The 27,238-nt window shown below is 44.0% G+C and overlaps 2 protein-coding genes and 1 long non-coding RNA gene across 4 annotated transcripts in view; 2 read left to right on the forward strand and 1 right to left on the reverse strand.

Annotated features, from left to right (window-relative positions):
- The window catches only part of LOC144987419 (uncharacterized), a 409,376-nt gene that overhangs the window by 353,329 nt on the left and 28,809 nt on the right, over positions 1–27,238 (reverse strand). The gene's annotated exons all lie outside the window — the stretch shown is intronic.
- On the forward strand, positions 70–15,095 carry LOC101171464 (cysteinyl leukotriene receptor 1). The gene is made up of 5 exons (XM_011493476.4): positions 70–512; positions 6,024–6,204; positions 10,868–11,035; positions 11,108–11,275; positions 13,972–15,095. Exons 2-5 carry the CDS (start codon positions 6,029–6,031, stop codon positions 14,525–14,527), a joined length of 1,068 nt encoding a protein of 355 aa, XP_011491778.1. The 5' UTR covers positions 70–512; positions 6,024–6,028; the 3' UTR covers positions 14,528–15,095.
- Positions 23,494–25,748, forward strand: LOC144987435 (uncharacterized). Of its 2 annotated transcripts, XR_013651323.1 has the most exons (4): positions 23,495–23,785; positions 24,506–24,683; positions 24,758–24,888; positions 25,065–25,748. It is a non-coding gene; the product is annotated as an uncharacterized LOC144987435 (long non-coding RNA). The 2 variants fall into 2 exon arrangements; XR_013651322.1 differs by having other exon boundaries at positions 23,494–23,785; positions 24,506–24,888.

Consider the following 27,238-nt stretch of genomic DNA (forward strand, 5'->3'; position numbering starts at 1 on the left):
TAGACCCCCCAGTCTGGTTCTGCTGCTGACCTTTCCCTCCCGGTAATCCCGGAGGATTGTTCTGTAATCTGTCAGAATCCGAACCGGAATCAAACTTCCGGACAGGCTGGACTTCACTGATCTGTTCGGATTCTCCATTCCTGGTTCTGACTCTCCTCCGTGTTTGTGTGCGTCTATGCATGGAAAGACGCGCATGCGCGCGTTTGTGTGTGCGCGTTCGTGGACGTCTCCGCGTGCGCTCGTCCTCTTCCTCGCTCCCAAACTGCCGCGAAGCAACCCTGCAGGACAGATGACGCGCGCGCGCACTCCCAGGTGAGCGCGTGTTTCCGGCAGAGGACTGAACATGCACGCGCGCCTCCAGGTAAAATAGGGGCGGGTGCGCGCTGGCGCGTGTGGCCCGTTTCCGTGGAAGAGCTGCTGCCGACGAGGAACACCCTCCGAGGGGGAGGAGGGGGAGAGGAGCGATGAAGGCGCTCAGAACCCTGGAGAGGAGCGCGCGGCCGCGACGGACGGTGAGTCTCCCGCGTGCGGGTTTGGACTGATGGGAATTTATTATGAAAGCTGAACGTTTCCATGAAGGAGACACGAACGGATAAAAAGAAATCAAATGTACTAAACTTTATTAGCAGCAGAGTTTAGAGACAAAAGGAGACAAACAAACGAAACGTGGATTCAAGCTTCACTCTAGTCTAGAATTGAAGATTTAAAGTCAATGCTGAAGAAGACGAACCAGAAGATAAAGAACCGGTTCCAGTAGAACCCACGTTCCCCTGCACTCCTCTGTGTTTCTGGACCTGGTTCTCATGGACCAGAACCTCCTTGTCCACCACAGACCTCCAGCAGAGAACTTTCTTTGATTATTTCCTGTGTCACATTACAGAGTATTGTTCTTACAGTAATCCATTACTTTGGTCTGTTCCCAGACTGGCAGCATAGTGGGTTCTGGTGGATTCTCAGACCACAGTCCTCATGTTTGCTTTCAAATGCTCCACCACGTACAGTCTGGGGTCCCGGTGGTCCATCAGGAGACCGCTGCTGCTTCCTCCTCTCTTAGAGCATCCATGCAGACTCAGCTCCGTCCTCATGCGGTCAGAGCCACTGAAGAGTCCATGGCTTCTTCTATTCCATCATGCAGTGACGTTCTAGATTCTGTTGATCCATTAAAAGCCGCTCACCAGAAGAGGCAGGAGCCAAGCTCAGTGAAATTACGCAGGATGTTCGGCGTTTGTGCCGTAGACCAGAGCACTCATGGAAACAGGAGCATCTGCAGGTCTGGCATGAAACTGAGAGACAGTTGGAGGAAACACCAAGAGACCGTGAAGCAGGAAGAACAAAGTGTTTATCCAGCGTGGCCCACGTTCTTTATGAAACTGCTGGTTCTGTTTGTAGATGACAAATGAAATGTGTGAACGTTGTTATTCTTTTTAACAGCAGGGTAGCTGCTATTAGGGCAAACATGTCCTCATCCTCTTCCTCCTTATAATCTGCTGTGGTGCAGGACTCTGGTGGTTTATCCAGTTTAAGTCGTGTCAGGGTCTGAACTGACTGGGATTGTTAATAAATGAAAAGCACCATCTTCTCCCTTGGATCCAGTCCCACCTGGCTCTTTTAAACAGGTTCACAGAGATCATCAATAGCAGCCTGTCATCAAGTCTTGTCCTGACCTTCTGCCAAAAAGCTGTTGTTGAACCTCTACTTAGAAACCAGGTCTGGATCCAACATGCTTTGCCAACTATCGACCAATTTCAAAGCTGCCGTTAGTGTCTAACATTCTGGAAAAGTGTGTAATGGCACAGCTGCAAGCTTTTTGGATGAAAGTGGGATTTTAGACACTTTTCAGTCAGGCTACAGGACATTTCATAGCACAGAGTCTGCTCTTTAGAAAGTTTTAATGATCTTTATTTAACCACAGACTCTGGTAATTCTGCTATTTTAGTACTTTTAGACCTGACTGCTTTGGACACAGTGGATCATACAGCTCTTTTAAACCACCTTGAAGATTGTGTGGGTGTTGGGGGGGGGGGGGGGGGGGGCGCACTCAACTGGCTTAAATCTGACCAGTCAGGACGGTCCCTTACGGTTAGGATGGGGGGCTCCACCTCGTCCTCTGCTCCGCTACATTCTGAGGTTCCCAAGGGTTCAATTTTAGGACCTGTGCTCTTCTTTATACCTTCTTCCTTTAGATGAAAGTTTTATGAAACATGGCTTATCATATCATTTTTATGCAGATGACTTCCAACTGTACATGCCCATTGTTCAAAATAATGGAAGCCCTTACTTAACTGTCTGGGGGACGTCAGAACTGAATGAGGAAAAACTGAGGTCATGATGTTTGGACCCGGGGTCAGTCTTGACTTGGAGCCCATTCAGCATCACGTGAGGCCCATAGAAACTGTTTGTTTGTCAGAAACTTCAGTCCAGTGCATCAAATGAAAGCTTTTATTCTAAAAAAAAGAGAATGATTGTTTCTGAAAAACCATAAATAAATAAATTCAGGTTCAAATCTTTAATGCATGTGAGCTAAGCTCCTCCCACACCGTCACTGAGCTTTCACCTGTCTGCTACAGGACAGAGCAGGTGAATGTGGAGCTGCATACCTGTGAAGGTGAATTCCTTTGAAGCTTAGAATTTTATTTTTGATGTTTGCTTTTGGTTTTTGGTGTTAAACGCCCTAAACCAGGCTAAATATCAAAGTTTCCACATTTCCTGGATAAACCAATCCAGATCAAAGATCTTTTCTTTGTTGGGATTATCCCAGTTTCATTTGGCTCAGGTTCATTTAGACTGAATTAGGTTTGTGGGACGTTTGTCTGAACCAAGATATAAGCTAAAGAATGTTTAACTAGTAAATATTGAAAGTGGGTGAAGTTTAAGCCCCGCCCACCTCCTCCGCCTCACAAACCTGCGTCACACACCTGCCTCACACACCTGCCTCACAAATCTGCCTCACAAACCTGCCTCACACACCTGCCTCACACACCTGCGTCACACGCCTGCGTCACACACCTGCCTCACACACCTGCGTCACAACCCTGCGTCACAAACCTGCCTCACACGCCTGCGTCACACGCCTGCGTCACACACCTGCCTCACACGCCTGCGTCACACGCCTGCGTCACACACCTGCCTCACACACCTGCGTCACAACCCTGCGTCACAAACCTGCCTCACACACCTGCCTCACAAATCTGCCTCACAAACCTGCCTCACACGCCTGCGTCACACGCCTGCGTCACACACCTGCCTCACACACCTGCGTCACAACCCTGCGTCACAAACCTGCCTCACACACCTGCCTCACAAATCTGCCTCACAAACCTGCCTCACACGCCTGCGTCACACGCCTGCGTCACACACCTGCCTCACACACCTGCGTCACAACCCTGCGTCACAAACCTGCCTCACACACCTGCCTCACAAATCTGCCTCACAAACCTGCCTCACACGCCTGCGTCACACACCTGCCTCACACACCTGCGTCCAGGGCTCCAGACTGCGACCATTTGGTCGCATTTTGAGACCAACATTTGAGAGTGTGCGACTAAATTTTACATCCAGTCGCACATGTGCGACCAGTAAATTTGCCTCCCCCACCCTTCGTATTTTTTATACATTTAACGTGGAAGGGGCACGTCAATGATCAATGAAATAATCAATGAGACGTGAGCGCACACGCACGCAAACACACACACAAACTAGCACACATACTCATGAGACGAGAGCAAACACTCGCGTAAGTGGCTAAAATGCGTGTAGGGGGAGGGGCCTAGAGATAATCGAGCGCGTAAACATTTGTGGGATGGAAATGGAGACAAATATCATCACAACCTGATATGTGTGTGCGTCTGAGCTATGAGCAAGCCAACCATTGATTCATTCTTCCGACCTGCGGCTAGTGTACCAGTGCCAGAGTGTACAGCAGGGGTCTCAAACTCGCGGCCCGCGGGCTATTTGTGGCCCCCACCTTGAAATGAAACTTTAATTTTAATGCATCCTGCCAGTTTGTATGAATGACACTTTTTCATTGTCGTGTGCGGAGCTGACAAACCAACCAATCACAGTGGAGTATATGACTGTTGGGGGCGTGACAATGACCGGGCTTGAAAGCAGGAAACCTGACCGCCCCCTCCCCAGACCACATGAAGGAGTTCCTTACTTTCCTTTAGAACGTATCTATTCGCTCGTAATTTTCTAAATGCATGCAGTCCGTGCTGAACTTTTCTCTGGGTCACACAGACCCGGAGGTTACGGGGGTTACGGTTAAGCGCGCGGCGTCGCATCCCCCCAACCAAACGGTTTATGCACGGCCGTTACGGCAGCACACCGCTCCCGCGGGAGTCGGGTCAGCTGAGGAGAATAAATGTCCCACACCTACATGCGTGACAGCTAACGGGGCTTGAACTTTAAACACGTGTGAGCAACAACACGGTTTAGTAGACCAGGCCAGGGGGGTTGATGGCGAATCTGCAGCGACACTAAAGTAGAACAGGAAGTTGGAGTTGTCCTTAACATTCAATTTAGTTTTAATATTCCTCTCCCCCTTAGTATGATCTGTGTTATTATATATTTTATACTTATTTGAATGTTTTGTAATGGATGTAGCCTACTTTTTAATCAATTGGTATTTTCAATTATTTCAATTTCTCACTCCACTACAAAACCCATCAGGACACATGTCCCATAATGCATTGTTTTGTAGTCATATGGCAGCTTTCAGTCAGTTCAGTACTAAATTTCCAGCTGAGTTCGGTAGGTTGGGGCCTTGCTGCTCCGCCCCTTTCTCCTGATATTTTTGTGATGATTGACAGGTGATGTTGGAGCAAAAACAAAAATATACGTCACACACCAGGTGATCTGAACAGCGTTGCGTCCACCTGGGTGATCTCAAACACGCTTATTGTGAGTCTTGGCTGCACTTATTTGGTGTCACCAACATAAATTTCCATCAGTTTTTGAGCCTCTCTCTGATCTCAGGTATCTGTATCGATTGTTCTGATATCCAGTGAACATCGCCCGTTCTTTTACAGTTTACCTTCTGCTGTCAGTTTACCTGGTTGTTGCATCTTCAAAAGTGCAGATTAAAATGTGACACTGAATTTGAAACAGCACATTGTAATTTTTCTGTAATCTTTAATTAAAGTATTTATTAGTAATACAGTGGAAATTAGTAGATTTGGTTAGAATGTTGATTTACGGTATGCACCCCTAAATTTTCTGGTTGTGCCCCTAAAACTTTCAGTTGGGGGCCACTGTGCTCCTAGTGAAAAAAGTTAGTCTGGAGCCCTGTCTGCATCACACACCTGTCTCACACACCTGTCTGCCGGTTCCTGTTGTGGCAGTTTTTGCACGGTGCCGCTCACATTCCTCAGTGACACTTCTGTCAATCACAGGTGTCATTTCTCAGGTCGACCATGAGAAGCAAAGATTCTTCTCACAGTCAGACGACGACATCACAGAAACATCGCTGTCTGACTGACAACAACACCGCAGGAGAATTCCACTTTTCCTTTTCAAAACACAACAATGACTCTCACACAGACACACAAACGGGCATTTTCGTTTTTACGTTTTAATACAACAAAACCACAAAAACACTTTCGCTCACAGAAACACAAAAGGAGCACAGACTGCAGATGTTAACCAAGACACAACAATAAGACTCATAACAGAGTGCACTAAACGACAAACACACACTACCACATGACAAAAACAGGACACAAAACCACAATAATAAGAGACATATGGATCAAGGCCACAAAGGTCGCAACCAAAGAACCTCTGAGACTGTGGCAGATGGAGTGGTGGGGTTCCTCAGGGCTCCTGTCTGCTCCCTCTGCTCTTTACAGAAACATGTCATTCTGATTCTCTGTTTTGTCAGGAAATGTCTGAGTCTGATGATCTTCACACTCACATCAGATCAGAGGTCATCTGTGAGGGGGCTGAAGGTCACGGGGTCATGGAGGCGGAGCCATGTAGTGCAGAGTGTGTGACGGACAGTCAGACGTTTGTCTCTGTTTCTGCAGGGCTCATGAGCATGGCATTCAGCACCGTCGGCGCCACCGCCACACCCACAAACCAGTGCCTGCACAACAGCGACACGGTCAAGTACTACGTCTACACCTGCACCTACATGGTGGTGTTCCCCGTGGCGTTCCTCTGCAACATCGGAGCGCTGGTGGTCTTCCTGAGGCAGAGAAACAACAGGTCTGAGTTTGGGTTCCTGGTTGTGGGTTCCTGTCTGTTCTGGTCTTGTAACATTCCGCCTCCAAACCAGCACACAGACAGCTGGACAGAAGGTCAGATGATTGACAGGTGAAGGTGGAGTCCCTGCTCCTGAGCTCCTGGAGGAGTCTGAGGACTGCTGTTCCTGCTCCTCCTAGAGCTTCACCTCCTGGTGTCATTCTGCTGGTCTTCTGCCAGGATATTTTGGTCAGCACTAACTGGAACATAAACATTTGGAGGAGAGGCGGAGCCTGAAGGGAGGCGTGGTTCTCTCAGTGAGGAGCTCTGGATCGTGGTCCTCGCCACGTCTCTGGCAGAAGATCAGACATTTGTTTATCTCCATGAGCTTCATTTGTTTATCGGGCAGCAGATCATCCTGCAAACACGTGCAGGCCGGAGCCGGCAGAAGCACCGCCGACACAAACACAATGACTGTCTTGTTTGGATGTGATGAAGGCCGGCGTGTTTGGAGAACGAGTCACGCCGCCATCAACATACCCAAATATATTTACATAAACGTCTGCTTCCCAACAGCTTTTGACGTCTGCTCTGGTTCTGACAACCGCATGAATGCATGGAGGGGCATCCACAGTCCAGAATTACAGGCTTTCAGAACCCCACATGGCTTCTGGTTCTGGGTCAGAACCTGGTTCTGCACAGCCTCGTCATTGATGTGTCCACTTTAAGCCTCTGTCACATGACCTGTACAGGTGGTGATGATGTCATACGGCGTCTTTACGCCACGCTCTAGTCGTTAGTAAGGTGTGAGTTCTGGCACAAATGCTACATGGGGGGAGGGGTGGGGGGCATGTGATCCATAAGTACCTGTAGGACCTCCAGACAAACCACACTCTGATTGGCAGGTTTCCTCATGGTGGGTAGAAAAAAGACAGAACCTGCAGACAGTCCGTTCCACTGTGAGGACGGCTGGGACGGAGGCCTCAGGGAGGGAGGGGTCTTCTTCAGATGTCTTTTGACAAAGAAGCTATTTAAAGATTTCTCTGTAAAGCCTTTGTGTCTCCATTGTTTCTGGCCCGTCTGGGTGTTTGTGGTTCAGTTCCTGGTCTCCGGTTCACAGCCAATCATCCAGGTGAAAGTCAGAGCGGCGCATACCAGAGTGTGTCATCAGAGGAGCACCCGCTCTAGAGGTGTTGGTCCGGATCCACTGCTGTGTGAAAAAACCTGCACCTCTGATCAGGAGGTTTGGATGTTGGGGGGTCCTTAGACCAGACACTGACCCCACGTTGGTCCTGGTGGTTATAGGATGGCGCCGTCGGTGTGTGAATGTGTGTGTGGCTGACTGAGACCGGGACTGTAAGCCAGTCGGGCCCTCGTGGAGCGTCGAACAGGTAAACGCCATTTACCAAAACTGTGAGGACCCCAAACGGGAGCGATGAGACGATGGAAGAGGTTTCTTCAGAACTCAAAAGACCAAACTTGAACCCAGTTGACCCACGTGACCCAAACATGACCCAAACCAGGAAACAGCAACTGTTGCAGTTCTTTAAAAAAACAAACCCTGAAGGCAGACGGAAGCATTTCTGCATCGACCTCCATGTGACAAAGTCTGATTAGATAAAAACAGATTTATATTCAAGTTATCACAGTGTTTATATTCTCCATTCATGGACTCCATGTGCGTACGTGTTGGGTATTTGTGTGTGTGTGTGTGTGTGGGGGGGGGGGGGGGGTCATACTCAGCTGATTTGGGCTCCAACAGAATGTGTTTTGTGATGGACTGACGGTCAATCAGCCATTTTTAGTTCATTGTTGAGGTGGGCGGAGCAAACCCCCAACCTGAGGTCCTGAGGTCAGTGACCTCTGATGGTTCAGGGACTCTTCAGTGCTCCGCCGCAGGTCCTGACGTACCACACAAGAACCCTTCCTCAATGCTTCCCGTTTAAGACAAACAGTGTGCCCAAATGTTGCTTCAATATTTTTTTCAAGTAGCAACAAAAATTAATCCTGTGGCTTCAAAATGAGACTTTTATCAATTCAATTTAATTTCTATTTTTTTATTTCGTTTCAATGGGCTTCATACGGTAATTGTATAAGAACATGAAATCAGTTATAGAATTCAACAGAGAAATTCTAAACTAATCTAGACAAACATCTCTGACCCTCCTTCTCAGTAAGGAAAAACTCCTAAAAAATGTAGAAACCTCAGGGGTGCCCACATGAAGGAGGGATCCTCCCCCAGGACGGACAGGCGATTTACCAGAACTCTTAGAGAAGAATTAACTTATCTAAATCTACAACTACATATATAAAAGTCCAGCAGACGAGCTTCATCCAGATGGAGTTGGGGGGTCATTTTGGTAACTGGTACATTTATACCTGAGTCCTCCTCAGTCACCTGGTGGGCCGTCCTCATGCTAGCGATACCTGCAGTAATCGTTTACCTGCAGTAATCGTTTACCTGCAGTAATCGTTTACCTGCAGTAATCGTTTACCTGCAGTAATGGTTTACCTGCAGCTGAGATCCACAAGATTCTTTTGACAAACATAGTTTTACAGCACAAGAGGACAAACTAAACCTGCATGCAAACCTGCAGCCCCGCCCATAAATGCCATCTGCGTCAATCATCTCATCAGGCATGAAGAACATATTTGATATTTTTATAGACAATAAAAGCATCTGTTGCCAATTTTAGAACCAGAAAGTTCAGTCAGGCTGGTTTGGTTTGGTCCCAGAACTGCTGCTAAAACTGCTGTCATTAACAGGCTGGAACAAATGCAGCTCTGTTTGGACTGAACAGAACCGGGTCATCTGCATACATGGGTCCATCTTTCTGTTTGGACTTAACAGAACCGGGTCATCTGCATACATGGGTCCATCTTTCTGTTTGGACTGAACAGAACCGGGTCATCTGCATACATGGTCCCATCTTTCTGTTTGGACTGAACAGAACCGGGTCATCTGCATACATGGGTCCATCTTTCTGTTTGGACTTAACAGAACCGGGTCATCTGCATACATGGTCCCATCTTTCTGTTTGGACTGAACAGAACCGGGTCATCTGCATACATGGGTCCATCTTTCTGTTTGGACTTAACAGAACCGGGTCATCTGCATACATGGGTCCATCTTTCTGTTTGGACTGAACAGAACCAGGTCATCTGCATACATGAGTCCATCTTTCTGTTTGGACTGAACAGAACCGGGTGATCTGCATACATGGGTCCATCTTTCTGTTTGGACTTAACAGAACCGGGTCATCTGCATACATGGGTCCATCTTTCTGTTTGGACTGAACAGAACCGGGTCATCTGCATACATGGGTCCATCTTTTTGTTTGGACTACTGTGTTTACCTCTGGATATGGAACCAGACAGGTTACTAAGACTGTAAATATAAAATATACATTTGAACCGTTCTATCAGAGTTTGGACCCTTTGGGACAGAAATATTGGAACTCGGAAGACTCTAATCATTAAAGAAACCGTCATAGCCGTATTTGCTTTCATCATCGTAAAATTAAGTTTTTTTGCTTTCATTTCCTTTTAGATGAACACTGGATTCAGCGTTTGTGCTTAGCATTAGCATCCCAGATGCTAACAACCTTGCTTTGATCTTCCGGCTTTCTCTTTGATGTTTCTTTGATGCCGTCCTTCAGATCTGTAGATCATCTTCTGACTCCAGCGGTCCTGATAGCATGAGGCGGGCAGAGACGGCTGCTGCCAGACCTCCATCATAGATGTGGAGAAACTTTCTGTTGTGAATCCAGCTTTGGTCGGAGGTGATGAGGAAACGTTTAGCTCTTTCATATCTGAGCTGCATCCATGTAAACACGGATGACTCTGCTGTCAAAGGGTGGAGTCCACAAGAGTCAGTGTTGTTTGACTCACCACCATCATCATCATCATCATCATCATCAGAAAGAACCTGTTTCCATTAAAAGAACCTGGACCTCAGATACACTTTAGATTTGGGTCAGATCTGACACCCCCACCTCCACCCCCACCTTTAAAGCCTTAAAACTGGCCGTCCAATCCTGAACCTTCAAATCCACCACCGTGCTTATCTTTCTCCTGCTTGTTTATCTGGACCAGGTGAGTCCAGGTTCTGATGTTCTGGTCCAGGTGGGTGGGGCAAAAGCAGGCAGGTGGTTGGACCTTCAGGGTTCGGGCTCCTGCAGGAACACTAGTGTTCTTAGAATCCAACTGTTCCTCTGGACGTTCCTGGGTTGCTTCCAGCGGTTCCTGCAGGAGAGTTTCCCACCGTTCTCTGGTTGCTCTCTGGTCCGGCGTGCAGCTGATGCTCTTCAGAAGGTCTTTTCCTGCTCTAGAGCGGATATCTTTAGCCCTCAGACTGAAGTGTTTTCCACCGGCGGCCCTCATGCTCGTCGGTCCAGCAGTTGGTCATTCCGCTCTGCTCGTCCACATCCATCACGGTGGGACTCAGGTCTAAGATTAGCCTGTTGCTGGGGGGCTTTCGTGATCATTGTGACCTGCAGAGGTTCAGTGGTTTAGGACTCCTCTGTCTGTGTTGGACCTCCACAGAACCCCTGCTTGGTCGCTCTTATTGTTCTGCAGAGTTCTGCTCTGTGTTGTCAACAGCAGATAAACTTTGTCCATCCCTGCAGAGCCTGATGGTCCAAACGTTGAAGCTCCGGTCGGTTCTGACCCTCTGCTCCGCCCACAGAACCTCCTCCTGCAGGGTGGTCATGATGAACCTGGCCATCTCAGACTGGAGCTTCTCGCTGACCCTCCCGCTGCGACTGACGTACTACTTCCACGACAAACACTGGATCTTCCCGGACTGGCTGTGCCGCCTGTGCACCTTTGGCTTCTACGTGAACCTGTACAGCAGGTGAGGACCTCGCTCTTCTGATGCTCAGAGTCCAGACGGAAGTCCTTCAGTGCCTCTGTCCTTCCTCCTCAGCATCCTCCTCCTCACCCTCCTGAGCCTGCTGCGTTGGGTTGCTGTGTCCTGGCCGTTGAAACACCGCTCTAAGGTCAAACCCAAGCAGGTTTCCCTCGTCTGCCTCGCCATCTGGCTGTTTGTGGGCCTGACCTCCATACCCTTCCTGTCTGAAGGAGTGGTTGAAAGGTGAGACCACCGTCCTAAAAACACTGTTTCTGACCTCAGAGTTTCTGTCCCAGGGTCTGGTTCAAAGCTTCTCACCCCGGTACTTTAGACCAACTGCCCTACCTGGACACAGGTGAACCCTGGACCTCCAGGTCCTGACAATAAACAGCCGGTTTGGAGAGGAAACCCAATACCCAAAGAAAGGTGGTGGATCTGGAGAATGCCTGAAGAACCTCCTGCAGCTCCTTTACCCAGCATGCATTTCTTCATGGTTCCTGCTTCACACAGTGGAAGATCAGAGCTTTCAGTGGATTTAAGGGAGAAGATTGTAGACCAGCACCAGACTGGAATGACCTACAAAACCGTTATCAAGAACCTGGAGGTTACCATGACAACTGCTGGTGCAACAGGAGCATCAGTCCACATGTAGGGGTCATGAATCGGTCCCCTGTTTCCCCCTCTGGCCATCAGCGGGAACTATCTCCAGTGTACTACAACTTCCTGGTTCTCCACACTCCACTTCCCATCAGCCCCTGCTGTCACTCCCAGCAGCCTCACAACTGTATTTAGACTCTGCTCAGTGTGAGATCAGAGAAATGAGCAAGTGTTGTTCATGTCTCTGACCCACAACTCTGAGTATCCTTCCTCCATCTCCCTGATCCTGGACTCTCCCCGTCTCTGACCCCATCTCTGACCGCCGTCTCTGACCGCCGTCTCTGACCGCCGTCTCTGACCCCCGTCTCTGACCCCCGTCTGCCAGCCGCCCGCCTCTCCACGTGTCCTCAGTGAAGGACGGCACATGGATCCTCCTGACTGTTTCAGTGGGTCTGGGACTCCAAACCAGTTCAGACCTGGTGGGGTTTCCATGATCATGAGAACAGAAATGGGTCTGAAACAAGACGGCAGGAGTTAGTTGATGACCTCACAGCAGCTGGAACCACAGTCACTAAGAAACCATTGGTGAGACTTTACGTTGCAATGGTTCAACATCCAGCAGAACTCCAAAGTTCTCTTGGTTAAGGAGATCCATGAACAGTCTGAACTCCTTCATGATTCAGAGAGGCTGGGAGAAGGTTCTGTGGTCGGATCAGACCCTCATGGAGAACTTTAGCATCAACTCAACCCGTCTGGAGGAAGAGAAATGCTGCAGATGGCCTAAAGAACACCATCCCCACTGTCAGGCATGGAGGTGGAAGCATTATGGTTTGGGGTGTAGTTCTGATCAGGGCTACTTCACTGAGTGGATGGGTGGAGCCACGGTCTGTCAAATCCTGAGTTGGAACCTCCTTCCCTCCTCCAGGAGGGTCAGAATGGGTGGAGGGGTCTTCCAACAGGGTCATGACCTTAAACATTCAACCAAGACGACCAAAGAACGGCAGAAGAAGAAGCAGATCAGGGTCATGGAGACCCAGCTGGTCTCTGGACCTCCATCCCGTAGAAAACCTCTGGAGAGCTGAAGCTCAATGTTACCAAGTCACAGCCTCCAAATCTGAATAATTTAGAGTCATTTGGAAAGAAGAAAACCAGAATTCCTTTATTTATTTCTTCCTCTGTACAGATGTTTATATTTACAAAAAATGTTTCCACAAACATGAAAGTTTTATTCCTCATTGATACTAAATCTCTGAACGTTCTTCAGGATTTCTCCAGTTCATCCAAAATGTTGCTTCTCCAGACTCACACAGACTCTGCTGCAGATTCTCTTCAGAACATTTCTCCAGCTTGCTGAGTCATCAGCAGCAGTTGAGGCTTTTATTTTGGCGGTGTCTCTCTGGTCCTGAGGCGCTGCAGATTCCTCTGAAGTAAAACCGGAGCTGCGACTGTGGAGGGACCGGTCTGAACTCTGCAGAGCTTATGGAGTGCTTCCAGAAACCCCCTGCAGCTCCACTGACCGGGTCAGAGCCTTTGGGACGGCAGAATCCTGACCGGGTCAGAGTCTTTGGGACGGCAGAACCCTTTACCGGGTCAGAGTCTGGAAACGGCAAAATCCTGACCGGGTCAGAGTCTGGAAACGGCAGAATCCTGACCGGGTCAGAGCCTTTGGGACGGCAGAATCCTGACCAGGTCAGAATCTGGAAACGGCAGAATCCTGACCGGGTCAGAGTCTTTGGGACTCCTCACAGGCTCTGAGAAGCACCAGCTGCTGCTCCTCTGCAGGCTCCTCCCGTGGTGGAGGCCATGAACCGTCTCCACTTCCATGGAAACTCCTCCGCCGGGTTTCTGCAGAACCGGAATGCTGAGCTGTTTTCTGCAGTTTAGAATTCTGCAGAAACACTTGGTGGGACCTTGAGGACCCAAAGGAAGGCGGAGACCTTCACTGACAGAACAGAGCTGGACGCTGCCTCCTCTGACCTCCCACCAGGCCTCCCTCAGCCGTCGATGACATCACGGCGCCGGGCTCTGGCGCTGCCTCACCACAGCCGTACGGTCTCTGTGGGTCAGGTGGAGCCATGGAGTTCAGGTCTTCCTAGGTTCTGGTGAGACGGTTCTCCTCAGGATCCTGGCAGATGTCAGACACTTGAGGAGGTTCTGTTCTCTTCTAACCGGGAACGCCGCTCAGACCGCAGCATGAACTCCTTCTGGGATCCAAACGTGAAGGGGGCGGGGCTCTGGTGGCTTTTGACTGAATGTTTTTTCTGGTGGTCAGGTGTTGTGACCTGCTGGTGAGGGGCGGAGCCTTAACCTGCTTCTTCCGTTTGTTTGCCCCTCCCCCTCAGAGGCGGGGTTCCTCGCTGCTTCGAGCCGTCAGACCACTCCTCCTGGTGCCGGATCAGCATCCTGAACTACATCGGTCTGGTCTTCGGCTTCCTGCTGCCCTTCATCACCATCCTCTTCTGCTACCTGAGGATCGTCTGCAAACTCAGGTCCCCCCCCACCTGCTCCGAGGGGGCCTCCATGTCTGCGGCCCACCACCGCTCCCGCAAGAAAAGCCAGCGCTCGGTGTACTTGGTCGCCATGGTGATGGTGACCTTCCTGATCTGCTTCCTGCCGTACCACCTGATCAGGACGCTGCACCTGCACTCCATGTGCGGCAACTGGAGCTGCGGCGTCCAGGTGCCGCTGCAGCGCGCCGTGTCCGTCACGCTCGCCATGGCGGCGTCCAACAGCGTGGTCAACCCGCTGCTGTATTACTACTCCACCAAATCGTTCAGGGACGACGCCCAAAAGGTCGGCTCCTCCCTCAGGTCCAACAGGTTGGGGTCCATCGTGGAATGGTCAACCAGGGACCGGTCCTTCCGGCGCAAGCAGAGTGAAGATCCAATCACAGTCTGACGCTGGCAGAGAGGAACTGCTCTCAGCTCCACCCACTGCAGGGAAGCACCGCCCCCTGCAGGCGGGGACCAGAGCGACAGCGGCACTCTGGGTTTTTGTTCAGAGGCTGAACTAGACTGATCTAAAGATCAGAACTTCTGATCCACAATGAAGGTTTTCTGTACAAACTTGATTGATTTCTAGTCTGGAGCTCTGCCAGAACTCTGATAAGACTCTACCAGAACTCTACCTAGACTCTGATAGAACTCTACCAGAACTCTGATAGAACTGTAAAGAACTCTGATAGAACTCTGCTCCTGAACGGGCCTTTTCTGTGCAGACGTTTGATTCCGATGAAGGTTTCTAGATTTGTTTGGTTGTTTTGACTGTCAAGTTGTGATGACTGTGGGGGCGGGGCTTACACCACATGAAGGTCTAGACCACTCCTCCAGCAGCCCGTTCTCAGGATGGACAGAGGAACCAGCTTTTCCTCGTCACCATATTTATTTTCAGAAAGTCACTGACTGACGTATCTGTTGTTTGTTTGTGTCAGTTTGTCCAGAAAAATAAACATGTAAACAAGAACAAACGTGCAGTAAACAGACGTTCTCTGTCCTCATGGCGGCGCTAAAGAGACAGAAACCAGGAAGACACACAGGGTGTGTCTGCGTGTTTGTGCGTTTGTTTGTTTGTGTGCATGTGTATGTTTGTGTGTTGAGGCATTTGGGCGTTTGTTATTGTGTATTTGTGCATTTGTTATTGTGTTTTTGTGGGCTTGTCAATGTGTGTTTGTGTATTTTTTATTGTGTGTATGTGCGACTGTGCATTTGTTATTGTGTGTTTGTGCATTTGTTATTGTGTGTTTGTGCATTTGTTATTGTGTGTTTGTGCGTCTGGTAGTATGTGTTTGTGCGTTTGTTATTGTGCATTCTTGAGTATGTCCATGTGTGTTTGTTATTGTGCGTTTGTTATTGTGCATTTGTGTGTTGGTCCATGTGTGTTTGCATTTGTTATTATTAATAACCGGACCTCTGTGCTGCAGTGCGGGGGCGTCCAGCAGGGGGGGCTGCTGCTCCTTACATCAGCTCCGCAGCAGCAGCAGAGAACTATGGATACTTTCTTCTGCCTCAGCGTCTCAGGACTCTTGGACCAATCAGAGCTGTGGCTCTGCGGGGTGAAAGGTCACAGACGGTTCCAGACCAAACTGCTGGTCCTTCTGTGTTTGAGCACCAGAACCTCCGGATCTCCAGAACTGGAACCAAAGACCGGATCCTGATCTCACTAAAGGGGATCCATGAATGCACTCGCTGAGCTCACAGATGTTATTTTTTTTTTTTTTTTTTTTATTTTTTTTTTTTTTATTGAAAAAGACAGTTGAGGTTAACAGTTTGAGACAATTGTATACAATTATGCAAAGTGCAAAAACATCGAAAAAAGGTACTGGACATGTACGAACAGCCAATGCAGAATAAAGACAATATAATTTTTTTTTTTTTTTACCAATAATACAGAAAAATAAAATAAAATCAATACAAGACATTAAAATAAAATAAAAAAAATAAATAAATAAAAAAGGGGGGGGGGGTTTACATAGACATTGCAATTAATCTTAACTTAGGGGGCTATCAAGAAGCTGTAATTTACATATGATACTTTGAAGTTCCATAGCAAGTTTGTTTTCCATGAAGTTTACAGATGAAAAAAAAGAGCAGAGTTCTTTATGAAATGTAGAAAAAAATGGTTTGATTTTAAGGAAATGGCATTTATGTATATAGAATTTACCCAAAATAATTACAACATTCAGACCCAAAATAAACCCAAAAATGATATCCTTAATAGAAAAGTCTGCTAAAAGTGGAATCTTGGGGAAAAGCCAATAATGTAAGCTATTCCAAAAGACATCAGAATAAAAACATTCAAAGAAAAGATGCTCAGTTGTTTCAATCTCCACATGACAAAAAGAACAACAATTTTCAGGAATTCCAAACCGTTTTCTTAATAATTCCTTGGAAGGGTAAATACCTGAAAAGGTCTTAAAGTGAACTTCCTTGGCTTTAGGAGGAATGGGGAGTTTTAAGTATTGAGTTCGTATTTGTTTCTTTTTTGAATTATTAAAATATTGGGTTATATAATTTGGATTTGAGACGTAGGGAAAGGACGTTACATTAAAATATTCTCTGATTTGAAGGTTTGGGAGTTTGGCAGTTGCTATGTTGTGTCCATTAATCAGAAGCTTGGGGACAGTAGGATGTCTGTAGATGTCATTATGAAACAAATCAGAAACTGAGCTCACAACATTTTGAGGAATGGCCTTAATAATTTTTTCAAAATCTTTTCTATTCGTTAGTGAACCATATTTAGCTGTGAAATCATCAAAAGACATGAGAGTGGCATTGTCATTAAGAAGATGCATTAAAGACCAAATTCCATTTTCAAACCATGTTGGAACAAAGATGGATTTGTTTCTGATAGTGATGTATCTGCAGTTCCATATGGGAGTGTTGTGTGGACTGTAATTGTGTTTATAAATGAGCTTCCAATACATGAGAACCTGCTGATGAAAAGACGAGAGTTGAATGGGAAGTTTCTTATTGTCAAAATCACAACTGAGTAAAAATTGGATCCCTCCTAGGCTGGAAAATATTTTATTAGGAACAATGAACCAAATACTATTTTGATTCCTAATAAATGATTTTAACCAGTTTATTTTTAAGGTGCCATTAAGGCTGTTAAAGTCTATGGCTTGAAGACCTCCATCTTCATATTTTTTAGTCAGCGTACCTTGTTTAACATAGTGTGTTTTCCTTTTCCATATGAAGTTAAAATTGACTTGATTAATAGATTTGATGGCTTGTTTAGGGACACCTATAGAATAGGTGGGATATATGAATCTTGATATGCTTTCAATTTTGGTGGAGAATTCTACCAAAAATAGAAAGATCTCTCTGTGCCCAGTTATTCAGCAGAGTCGAACATTTCTCTAGTTTGTCCCAAACATTCAGTTTTTCCAAGTCTGTTTTGTTTTTAGTTATATGCATTCCGAGGTATTTAACTGTGGATTTAATAGGGATATTATAAGCATTCAATAATGTACATGGTTTAATGGGTAAGATCTCACATTTGTTTAGGTTCAATTTGAGGCCTGAAGCTTTTGAAAAGATGTCAATAGTTTTAAGAATCTTGGGGATGTCATGAAGATTATTAAGGAAAATTGTTGTATCATCGGCTAGTTGGCTTATTGAAAATTCAGCATTTGCAACTGTCAGCTTACCAAAGTCAGTATGTTTGATGAGCAAAGACAGCATTTCTGCTGCTGCAATAAAAAGAAGGGGTGAAATTGGGCAACCTTGTTTTCTACCTTTGTTGATGTTAAATCTGTGAGACGTCCCCTGAGGTAAACAAACAGAACTGCTGGTTTCATAATAAAAAGTTTTAACTGTATTAATACATTTGTTACCAAAACCAAAGAATTGCAGAGTTTGAAACATGAAATTATGTTCAATCATATCAAAGGCCTTGTAAAAATCTAAAAATAAAATAAAACCGTCTGTATCTATGAGATGTTCATAGTCAATCAGATCCAGAACAAGGCGTAAGTTATTATGAATTGAGCGACCTTTAATAAAACCGGACTGCGTTTCAGAGATTATTTGGGTTATGTCTGACTTGAGTCTGTTTGCAAATATATGCGTTAGAAGTTTATAGTCAGTATTTAAAAGAGTTATAGGCCTTAAATTATCTAGAAATGTTGGGTCTTTACCCGGCTTTGGAATAAGGGTGATTACACCCTGTTTCATTGTATGTGTTAGAGACCCATTTTGAATAATTTCTTTAAACATTTCAAAAATTAAATCTTTGATATGCTCCCAAAAGAATTTATAAAAGTTACTGGTCAGTCCATCACATCCTGGAGCTTTATCCTTGGACAGACAGCTTAAAGCCTTCTCTGATTCCTGCAAAGTTATTTCTGAATCACAAGAATTTCTAAAATTGTCAATAATCTTAGGAATTAAATCTTTAATTGTCTGGAAAAATGTATTATTGTGGGATTAAGAATAGGATGATGAGTACAAATGACTATAAAATGAACTTATTTCTTTAGAGATCTTTTGAGGATCAGAGCATAATTGATTATTAATATGAAGTTTCTTTATAGTATTCTTCTCTTGCCTCTTCTTTTCTAGATTACAGAAATAAGAAGTACTCTTTTCACCAAGCTCCACCCATTTTGCTCGGGATCTGATGAAGGCTCCTTTCGCTTTTTTAATATAAATATCGTCAAGAGAACACTGTAAAATACTTCTGCGTTGTTTATCTTCCTCATTGAAAACAGGCTTGGAACAAATCTGATTTAACTCAGTCAAAATTTCAGTTTCTTTTTGCTTATAATGTTTTGCAATTAATTTGCTATGTTTAATGGCAGTTTGACGTACTTTGAATTTAAAGAATTCCCACTTATCAGTGTAAGATTTTAGGGTTGAATCACTATTTATTGTTTCTAATAATTCAATAACAGCATTACAGAAAGTTTCATTAGTGAGAAGTGAAGAATTAAATTTCCAGTAGCCTCTTCCAAAGGATTTTTGGATTTGAGAGCTGACATTAAGTTCAATCAAACAGTGATCAGTAAGGGGAGCTGCTGAGATGTTAACGTCTATCTTGTTTTGTAGAAGGTTATTTGAGACTAGCCAGAAGTCAATCCGAGATTTTGAAGATCCATTAGGCTTGAACCAAGAGAATGTTTGTCTGAGAGGATTTTTGATCCTCCAGGGGTCAGAAACATTAACATCAAGACAAAAGTCCCGTAAAGTTGGATTAATATGATGGGTATTGAACTTTGAGGGTCCTCTATCCAGCCATTCATCTAGAACCATGTTATAATCACCACCAATTACTACAGTATTTGTACAGTACTTATGATTGAGAAGTTTGACATGTTTTGCAATTTCTGTTAATAATAACTTGTTGTGACTAGGAATATTATAGCCATACACATTGCATAGGATCAGAAAACCATCATCAGTTTTAAGAACACAGATGAGCCAGTGGCCGTCATCATCAGAGATACGGGTAATCACTTTGAACGAACAGTTTTTAAAGAGCAAAGCAACTCCAGAAGATTTGTTTGTACCGTGACAGAATAGGATTTTGTCTCCCCATTGATTAGACCAAAACTGTTGGTCTGCTTTAACAGAATGAGTTTCCTGCAGTAGAATGCAGCTGGCTTTACATTTTTACAGAATAGGAACATAGATTTTCTTTTTACATTGTCTCGTAAACCCCTAACATTTAAAGAAACAAAGTTAAAATTAGACATGAAACACAAAAAAACAATAACACAAAAATGAACAAAAAGTTACTTACTTAGCTAGTTACTGAAGGTGAAAGTTAGCGGTTGGAATTCAGATCCCAAACAACACAGAACTAGACCTCAAACTTTTAGAAAAAATACTTTAGAACTTATAACTTTCAAGTTAACAACAACAGAGTTTCACTTTCCTCTGTGAACTTAAGGTGTGGAAAAAACAGAGCAAATGAGGTTTATGCTTTAAGAACAAAGCATTTATGGTAGTTAACTCCAAACTAGTAAAGAAGAATAAAAAAACACAGCTAGTCTGGAGACAAACGTACTCCATTAGCGTACCCGATGTGGCCCCGATAGCAGACGTTCTGTCCCGCAGCTCTCGCTTTCTCCATTTTGGGCCAGACAGCAGCTCTTGCTTCTCGGTCAGCTTTGCAGAAATCCTGCTTGAAGAAGATTCCCATCTCTTGACAAACCCTTGCATCTTTAGAAACCTTCCAGAAGATGTGGCGGTAGTGCCTCATGGAGAACTGGATGATGATTTGGCGGTGCCTCCCGGTTTCTCTCCTCCAGCCGATGTTCTGTGTCCACAACCATTTCCAACACCGATGTGTGCTGTGGCGCGATCTTTGCCAGGATCTCCAGGACTTCTTTGCGGGTGTTTTCCTCCCTTTTTTCTTTCAAACCTTGTAACTTCAAGTTCCAGCGCCGTTTATATCGCTCCATCTCCACCACCCTCTCTCTTAAGTCATCATTTTCCTTCCTCAGCACAGAAACTTCTTTTCCCAGATTGTGCACTTTGGATTTCAGTCCTTTATATCAGCAGCGTTTACCTCAGTGATCTTCGTCAGATTAGCCAGAATCACAGAGTTTTCCCGAAGTCTGCCGTCAAAGTCGTCAAATCTCGCCGTTAGTTTTTCGATGGCGGCAGTTAATGCTGACAACTCGGCATCACTTTTGTTAGAGACGACCACCTTGTTAGGTGGAACGGAGGGTTTGGTGGGTGTAACCGGGGTTTTCCTTTTAGTAGACAGCGAGGAAACTTCCATGGCGTATTCGTGGTCATGTGTCGTCATCTCTGGGTTTTTGGATGCGGGAGTCGGCTTCTCCGATACAGGCTTTTCCCGTGGCATTCTAGGAGCTCTTAATATTGCTGTTGTTGTTTTTCTCACTTCGTTCTTGTCTCTTTACAGTGGTAAGACTTGAGAGTAATACAAAAAAAAGCAAAACTAGTTCAGCAGTTTGAAAATGAGGTCAAAAGGGATATTTTGGGACCGGACCGTAGCAGCTCACAAAAAGTTGACCGCACGGACCGCCATCTTAGCTCCTCCGCTCACAGATGTTTTTTTTTTTTTTTTTTTTTTTTTTTTTTTTTTTTATTTGAACTTTAAACATACACATAATAACTACACACAAAGAAGAGAAAGAAAAAGAAAAGAAAATAAATAACTAAAACAAAATATATAGAATTGTAGTTTACAATACTAGGGATTGTGATACAGCTTGTGATCTTCAATGAAAATACACAGTTTTATTGCATTTTTGTTTTTCATCAATGTCAGAGATTTAAAATATAAACTGATTTCTTTAAAAAATGTATTGAATAACGGTTTGTTTTTTAAGAATCTGCACTTGTGAATGAAAAATTTGCCAGATATTAACAAGGTATTGAATGTCAAATCAAATAGATTATCACCAGAAACTACTCCAAATAATATAATGTGCTTTTGTAAGTGAATAGAAATAGGGAAGGGAAACTTTGAAGAGCACCAAAAAAAGAAATCCTCCCAAAAACTGTAAACATACATACATTCAAAAAACAAATGATCAAGTGTTTCAATATTTGTATCACAAAAAGAACAGTTATTCTCTGGAAAACATAAACGTATGTGTAACAGTTCTTTGCATGGATAGACTGCGTTCATTATTTTAAAATGGATTTCTTTGTATTTTGGGAAAATTGGATATTTAATGAACTGAGACCTCAACTTGCTTATTTCCTCTCTTGTGTAATGCTGTGACATAGAATGATTTTTGTCAGATGTTGGAAACAGTTCTCTAACAAATAAGGATCGTATAAATGAGTTTGGAAGTTTTGAATTAACCGGTCGACCATCAAACAACAGAGAGGGAAGCTGAACTTGAACATTTTGAACCAAACTGGAGGACATTTGGACCAAAATCTGAGGGATTGCTTTGATAACATTGTTATATTGTTTTCTATCATTTAATTTAAACTTACTGGAAAAAGTTTCAAATGAGATAATGTTTCCATTGTCATTCATAATATGTAGTAATGACCAAATGCCGTTATCAAACCAATTTTTGTAAAATATAGATTTGTTTCTGCATAACACATACCGACAGTTCCATATGGGAGTATTATGTGGACTAAAGTTATGTTTGTATATGAGTTTCCAGTACAGTAACACCTGCTGATGATAAGTAGAAAGTTTAATAGGAAGTTTTCTGTAATCAAAGTCACATTTTAGAAGCAACTCAATGCCCCCTAGATGAGAGAAAATGTTTGAAGGAATATGAAACCACATATTTCTTTCATTTTGCAGAAAAGATCTAAGCCAATTTATTTTAATCATACCATCCAAACTTTCAAAGTCTATGGCTTTAAGTCCACCTGCACTGTAATCCTGAATTATTGTTCCTTTTTTTATGTAATGGGTTTTGTTTTTCCAGATGAAGTTGAAATTGGCCTGGTTTATTGCTTTCCTTGCAGATTTAGGAATTGGGAGTGAATATGCTGGATAAATGAATCTGGATAAACATTCTAATTTAGTTAAAAACACTCTGCCCAGAATAGAAATGTCTCGCTGTGACCACATGTTTAAATTGACTTTACATTTTTCTAAAGTTTTCCATAAGTTCATTTCCTCCATTGTTTTGCTGTCTTTGCTGATATGAACACCAAGATATTTCACAACAGTCCTAACAGGAATGTTATGAAGAACTGACTGATCAGAATGGTGAACTGGTAATAATTCACATTTGCTGAGATTTAGTTTGAAACCAGATTCTTTAGAGAAGAAATCCACGGTCTGAATGATCTCTGGTATTTGATGACTGTCCTTCATGAATATGGCCGTGTCGTCTGCCAACTGAGTGATGGCTAACTGTTCTCCCAGAACATTGAGTTTACTGAAATCAGAGTTTTTAATAAGTATTGATAACATTTCTGTTGCTGTTATAAAAAGTAACGGTGAAATTGGACAGCCTTGTTTAATGCCTTTGTTAATTAAAAACCTAGGAGAAATGCCATTTGGTAAAATAACTACACTGTTTGTATCATTATAGATTGTTTGAACAAAACTTATGAAATTAGGTCCAAATCCAAATATTTCTAAAGTCTGAAACATAAATTTGTGTTCAACCGTGTCAAAGGCTTTGAAGAAATCCAAAAATAAAATGAAGCCATCATCTTCAATTAATTGATTATAGTCAATCAGATCAAGAACTAACCGGATATTATTGTGAATTGAACGTCCTTTTAAGAATCCTGATTGTGTGTCTGAGATGATCTGATTCAGTCCTGTTCTTAATCTAGATGCATAAATGTTGGTTAAAATTTTATAATCACTATTAAGGAGGGATATTGGCCTCAAATTATCAATTAGTCTGGCGTCTTTCCCAGGTTTAGGAATCAGGGTGATGACGCCCTGCTTCATGGTTGGCAGAACTTTGGCTGTGTCCGAATTACCGCCCTAACCCCTATATAGTGCACTATATAGTGCGGTCGCCATTTTGTAGTGCTGTCCGAATCTACAGTTCAAAAATCATGTGCACTAGAAATTTCCCAGAATTCTCTACGAAAAACCAGTGTGGATCGATGCTCACTCGATCGGCGAATATTGCCCAGAATGCACTGCGTTCATACCAGAATGCATTGCGTGTGACCCACAATACACTGCGTTTGAATTATTCAAAGATGGCGGACGGTTGCGCTAGAAAGAGGACTTAAAAATGTAAGTATATTTAAAAGTATCAAGTATCTGTTGTAAAATATATTTGTAAATACGTAAGATGACTTGTTTAATATGTTATATTCCTCAATCGACTATCTACATTGTTTTGAAGCTCATCAATTTCGGTAATGCTAAAGCTAACGCAGCGCGAATTAGCATTGAAGGCTAAAAACAAACGCTGTTGATAGTACATCAAAAAGCAGTGAGTTCTAACCGTAGTAATAAGTTATTAACACATTTTTAAAATGTGTTTATATATGTAGGGACAGACGAGGATAAGGAAAATCTGATCCATCTGTGGATGGAGAAAGATAGCCTGTTTGTTATCAGGCAAGCTCGTGCCAGATGGGAGTGAGAGACACTTGATCAGATTTGTATTTATTTATCATTAAACTGTAATCGTTGTCATGTTGGGGTAAAGGTTGTTGTTGAAAGAGGAGAGGAGGAAAGAGGACGAAGGGACAAAGAGTGACAGGAGAGTCTGTTAAGCTTACCTGAGTTTAAAATATTGTTCACAAAATGTAACGTCGTCGTTGTTTTTGCAATTTGTTTAATAAATGCAGGAACAAAAATGAATTATTTACATGTATTATTTAAATCTGAGACATTTTTAACAATCTCAAAAGAATTTTCATATAAATATCAAATGTACATATTTACATTTTCGTTTTATGTTAACATTTATTTTTATACATCTTAACAATAATCCTGGTCTTCTAGAGTCATGTGTGTCACAGTTGGAGCTAAAAGGAAAGCAGAGATCTGTCCTCGCAGACGGACGCCACTTTACCCGTCCTACTGGTTCCTGCTGTGGCTCAACATCTGTGGCTCCCAGCAGTCCCCTTCGCTGATGCACAGATTGTGCAGAAAACTGCAGGCAATGATTTTCATTGCAAAGGTTGGTTTTACTTCCAGTGCCCCCAGAAATATTGCTCTCCTCCTCATTTGCCAAATGCTCTCTCTCCACCACAGAGCATACCTTGGCGTGGTGCTGGTTGTAACGGGCCTGAACCGCATTCCTCATGGGTTCCCTGTAGGGTGTCAGCAGCGTGATGGGATGAAGAATGCAGGGATACCCACCATCACCCAAAAGGATCCTTCAGGTGGGTAATGTTTGATTTACATAAATTGGGCTTTGACGTAGAACCTGTGAACTGTGGACTGATCCTTGATTCCCAACAAAAATATCTCTAAATTTGGCTTAGAGTCACATACAGCCTGCAGTTGAATGGAATAAAAAAAGCTTCCTGTTAAAATAACAAGCTGCATTTTCTTTTAGGGCCTTTATTCTTCAGTGGCAGCCATCAGTGTTCCCCATGACCTTTTGGAAGGTGGAAGACTCAGCGAGCTGATAAAAAACCTGAGGTGACTTATGGCAGTTCATTCCCACTGGATGCTGGGTGACCCTGCTCATCAGCTGGAGGATGCGGTCTGCCGTCCTGTGGACAACGTCACTTACAGTGGACCGTGGCATGTCAAAGGCCCTGGCTATCACACTGTATGATGTGCCACACGCCAGCCAGAAAAGAAACACCAGGACCTCAGTCTCCTGTGCCCCCCCCAGAGTGTGAGGAACCCGAAGCTGCTCTACCAGATGCTCAATGGTCCTGCGGGTCAACCGATCTGCGGGTCTGCCGGTCTGGTTTTGCGTGGGACTGAGCGTCAGCGTGAAGGGCCACGACAGACACCTTTATGTTGGCAAAGCAGTAGAGACGTGGAAGACCCTGTAAAATAGAAAAATAATTATTTCATTGAGAAAATTAAATCTGATTTTTTTTTAAGGTTTCATTTTATTCTGATGTCTTACATTTTAGTTTATGACGTATTTATAAATGCTGGAAAATCTCGTGTTTTTTTTTTTGGCTGGGTTTTTGGATTTTTATATAAATATTTAAAAATTAAAGTATTTTGGTTTAAAACAAGTGATATGGTTTGACTCTGAATAAAAAATACTAAACTTTGATCTCACAAGTGTTTCATGTAGTTAGACTATACAGTTCATAGTCCAGTGTTGAAAAAGAATGTTAAACTCTTACCCAGCAGACTGTGTAACCTTGAGCACAATTAGTGACAAATGCTTAAATTGAACTAATGAAAAAACTTTAAGTTTAACTCACAAGTTGTTCATGTCTGGTCAGGGGCATCCAGAGGAAATCTGAGACGTCTGCTTCTCCTTGCCGTCCTGTGATGCTGCATATCTGCTCGTTTTTGGTTTGATCCCATGAAAAACGGTTGAATTGTTGCCAGGAACACGGACAGATTCATATATAAAGCTATTTTCAGTAAGGTAGAAGAGAAAACTACGGAAAAAAAATGCCTCCTCGCAAGAGCCCGTAAATCGTTCAGCGGCACAAAAATAAATATTGCCATGGAGTAATAACATGGGGGGTTATTTATCAACAAATACATAAAATCACCACCAATGTGTTTGTAATTTTATTATTTATAAATCAGCCACATTTTCAATGATCAGAACACAGCAGATTCATAAATAGTCTTCATAAAATGTTCATATTTATTATATTTTTACTTTGACAAATGGGTGTCATTCTCGGCGTTAAATAGAAGTAGTTCCCCTCCAGACCAGGTGGTGGCGGTAATGCGCCACTTTGTTTTCGTGCCAAGCGCCATTTGAAAACACCCGAAAGAGAAAACTAGTGAGCACGGGTGTCCGAATTGCTTTGAAAATTCAGAGAACTATATAGAAAACTATATAGTGCCGCACTATATAGGGTTTTAGTAGTTAGGGGTTAGGGCGGTAATTCGGACACAGCCGTTGTTCTTTAATTGTCTCTCTGTCCAAAGCTGGGGGGGTCGTAGACCTTTAACCTTTAGCTCCAGTGTCTGCCGTTACTCTTCAGCCGTCTAGCAATCGACGTAAGAGTTATCGGTGCAAAGCCGTCATGACTTTGATGGCATAGACGGTCGGAGAGTTACGGCAGGTCAAAGGTCGTGTCATGTAGGTGTCGCCCCCTGCTTGTAAAGAGTTGACATTTCAACTACATGAGGTAGAGACGAGGAACACATGACGTTCTCAGACCCACGTTCTACTGCCCAGAAACCCACAGAACGGTTCGTAGCTAGCATGGCGGCAGGACCCTACGTTCTTGGAGAACCTCAAACCATCCAGAGGTAGAACGTGGTTCTTCAGCTGCTTTCACACTTGTTCTGTCTTGGTTCTGTACGGACAGGTGTGGCTGGTTCTCTACATCCTTCAGGTGTGAACGTGTGAACCAGAACAGCGTCGCTCTAGAGACTTTCTCACACGGGATCCTCCTATCGTGGGACGCTGACACTTTTTCAGAATCAGAGATACTTTATTGATCCCACACGTGGGAAATTTGTTTGTCACCATAGCAACTGACAGCAGAGGGGAAAAAAGACTTAGAATTAAATAAAAAAAAGCAAGAACAAGAAAATGTATCACAAATACAGACATCAAGGTATTATCAT

The sequence above is a fragment of the Oryzias latipes genome, chromosome 18 (assembly GCF_053564925.1).
Source record: "Oryzias latipes strain Hd-rR chromosome 18, Olatipes_Hd-rR_3.1".
NCBI lineage: Eukaryota > Metazoa > Chordata > Actinopteri > Beloniformes > Adrianichthyidae > Oryzias > Oryzias latipes.

What these genes read in the sequence shown, in the direction of transcription:
- LOC101171464 (XM_011493476.4), top strand. Translation starts at nt 6,029, where the DNA reads ATGAGCATGGCATTCAGCACCGTCGGCGCCACCGCCACACCCACAAAC. An exon ending in TACGTGAACCTGTACAGCAG is followed by an intron (nt 11,036 to 11,107) that starts GTGAGGACCTCG and finishes CTTCCTCCTCAG; the next exon opens with CATCCTCCTCCTCACCCTCC. An exon ending in TCTGAAGGAGTGGTTGAAAG is followed by an intron (nt 11,276 to 13,971) that starts GTGAGACCACCG and finishes CCTCCCCCTCAG; the next exon opens with AGGCGGGGTTCCTCGCTGCT.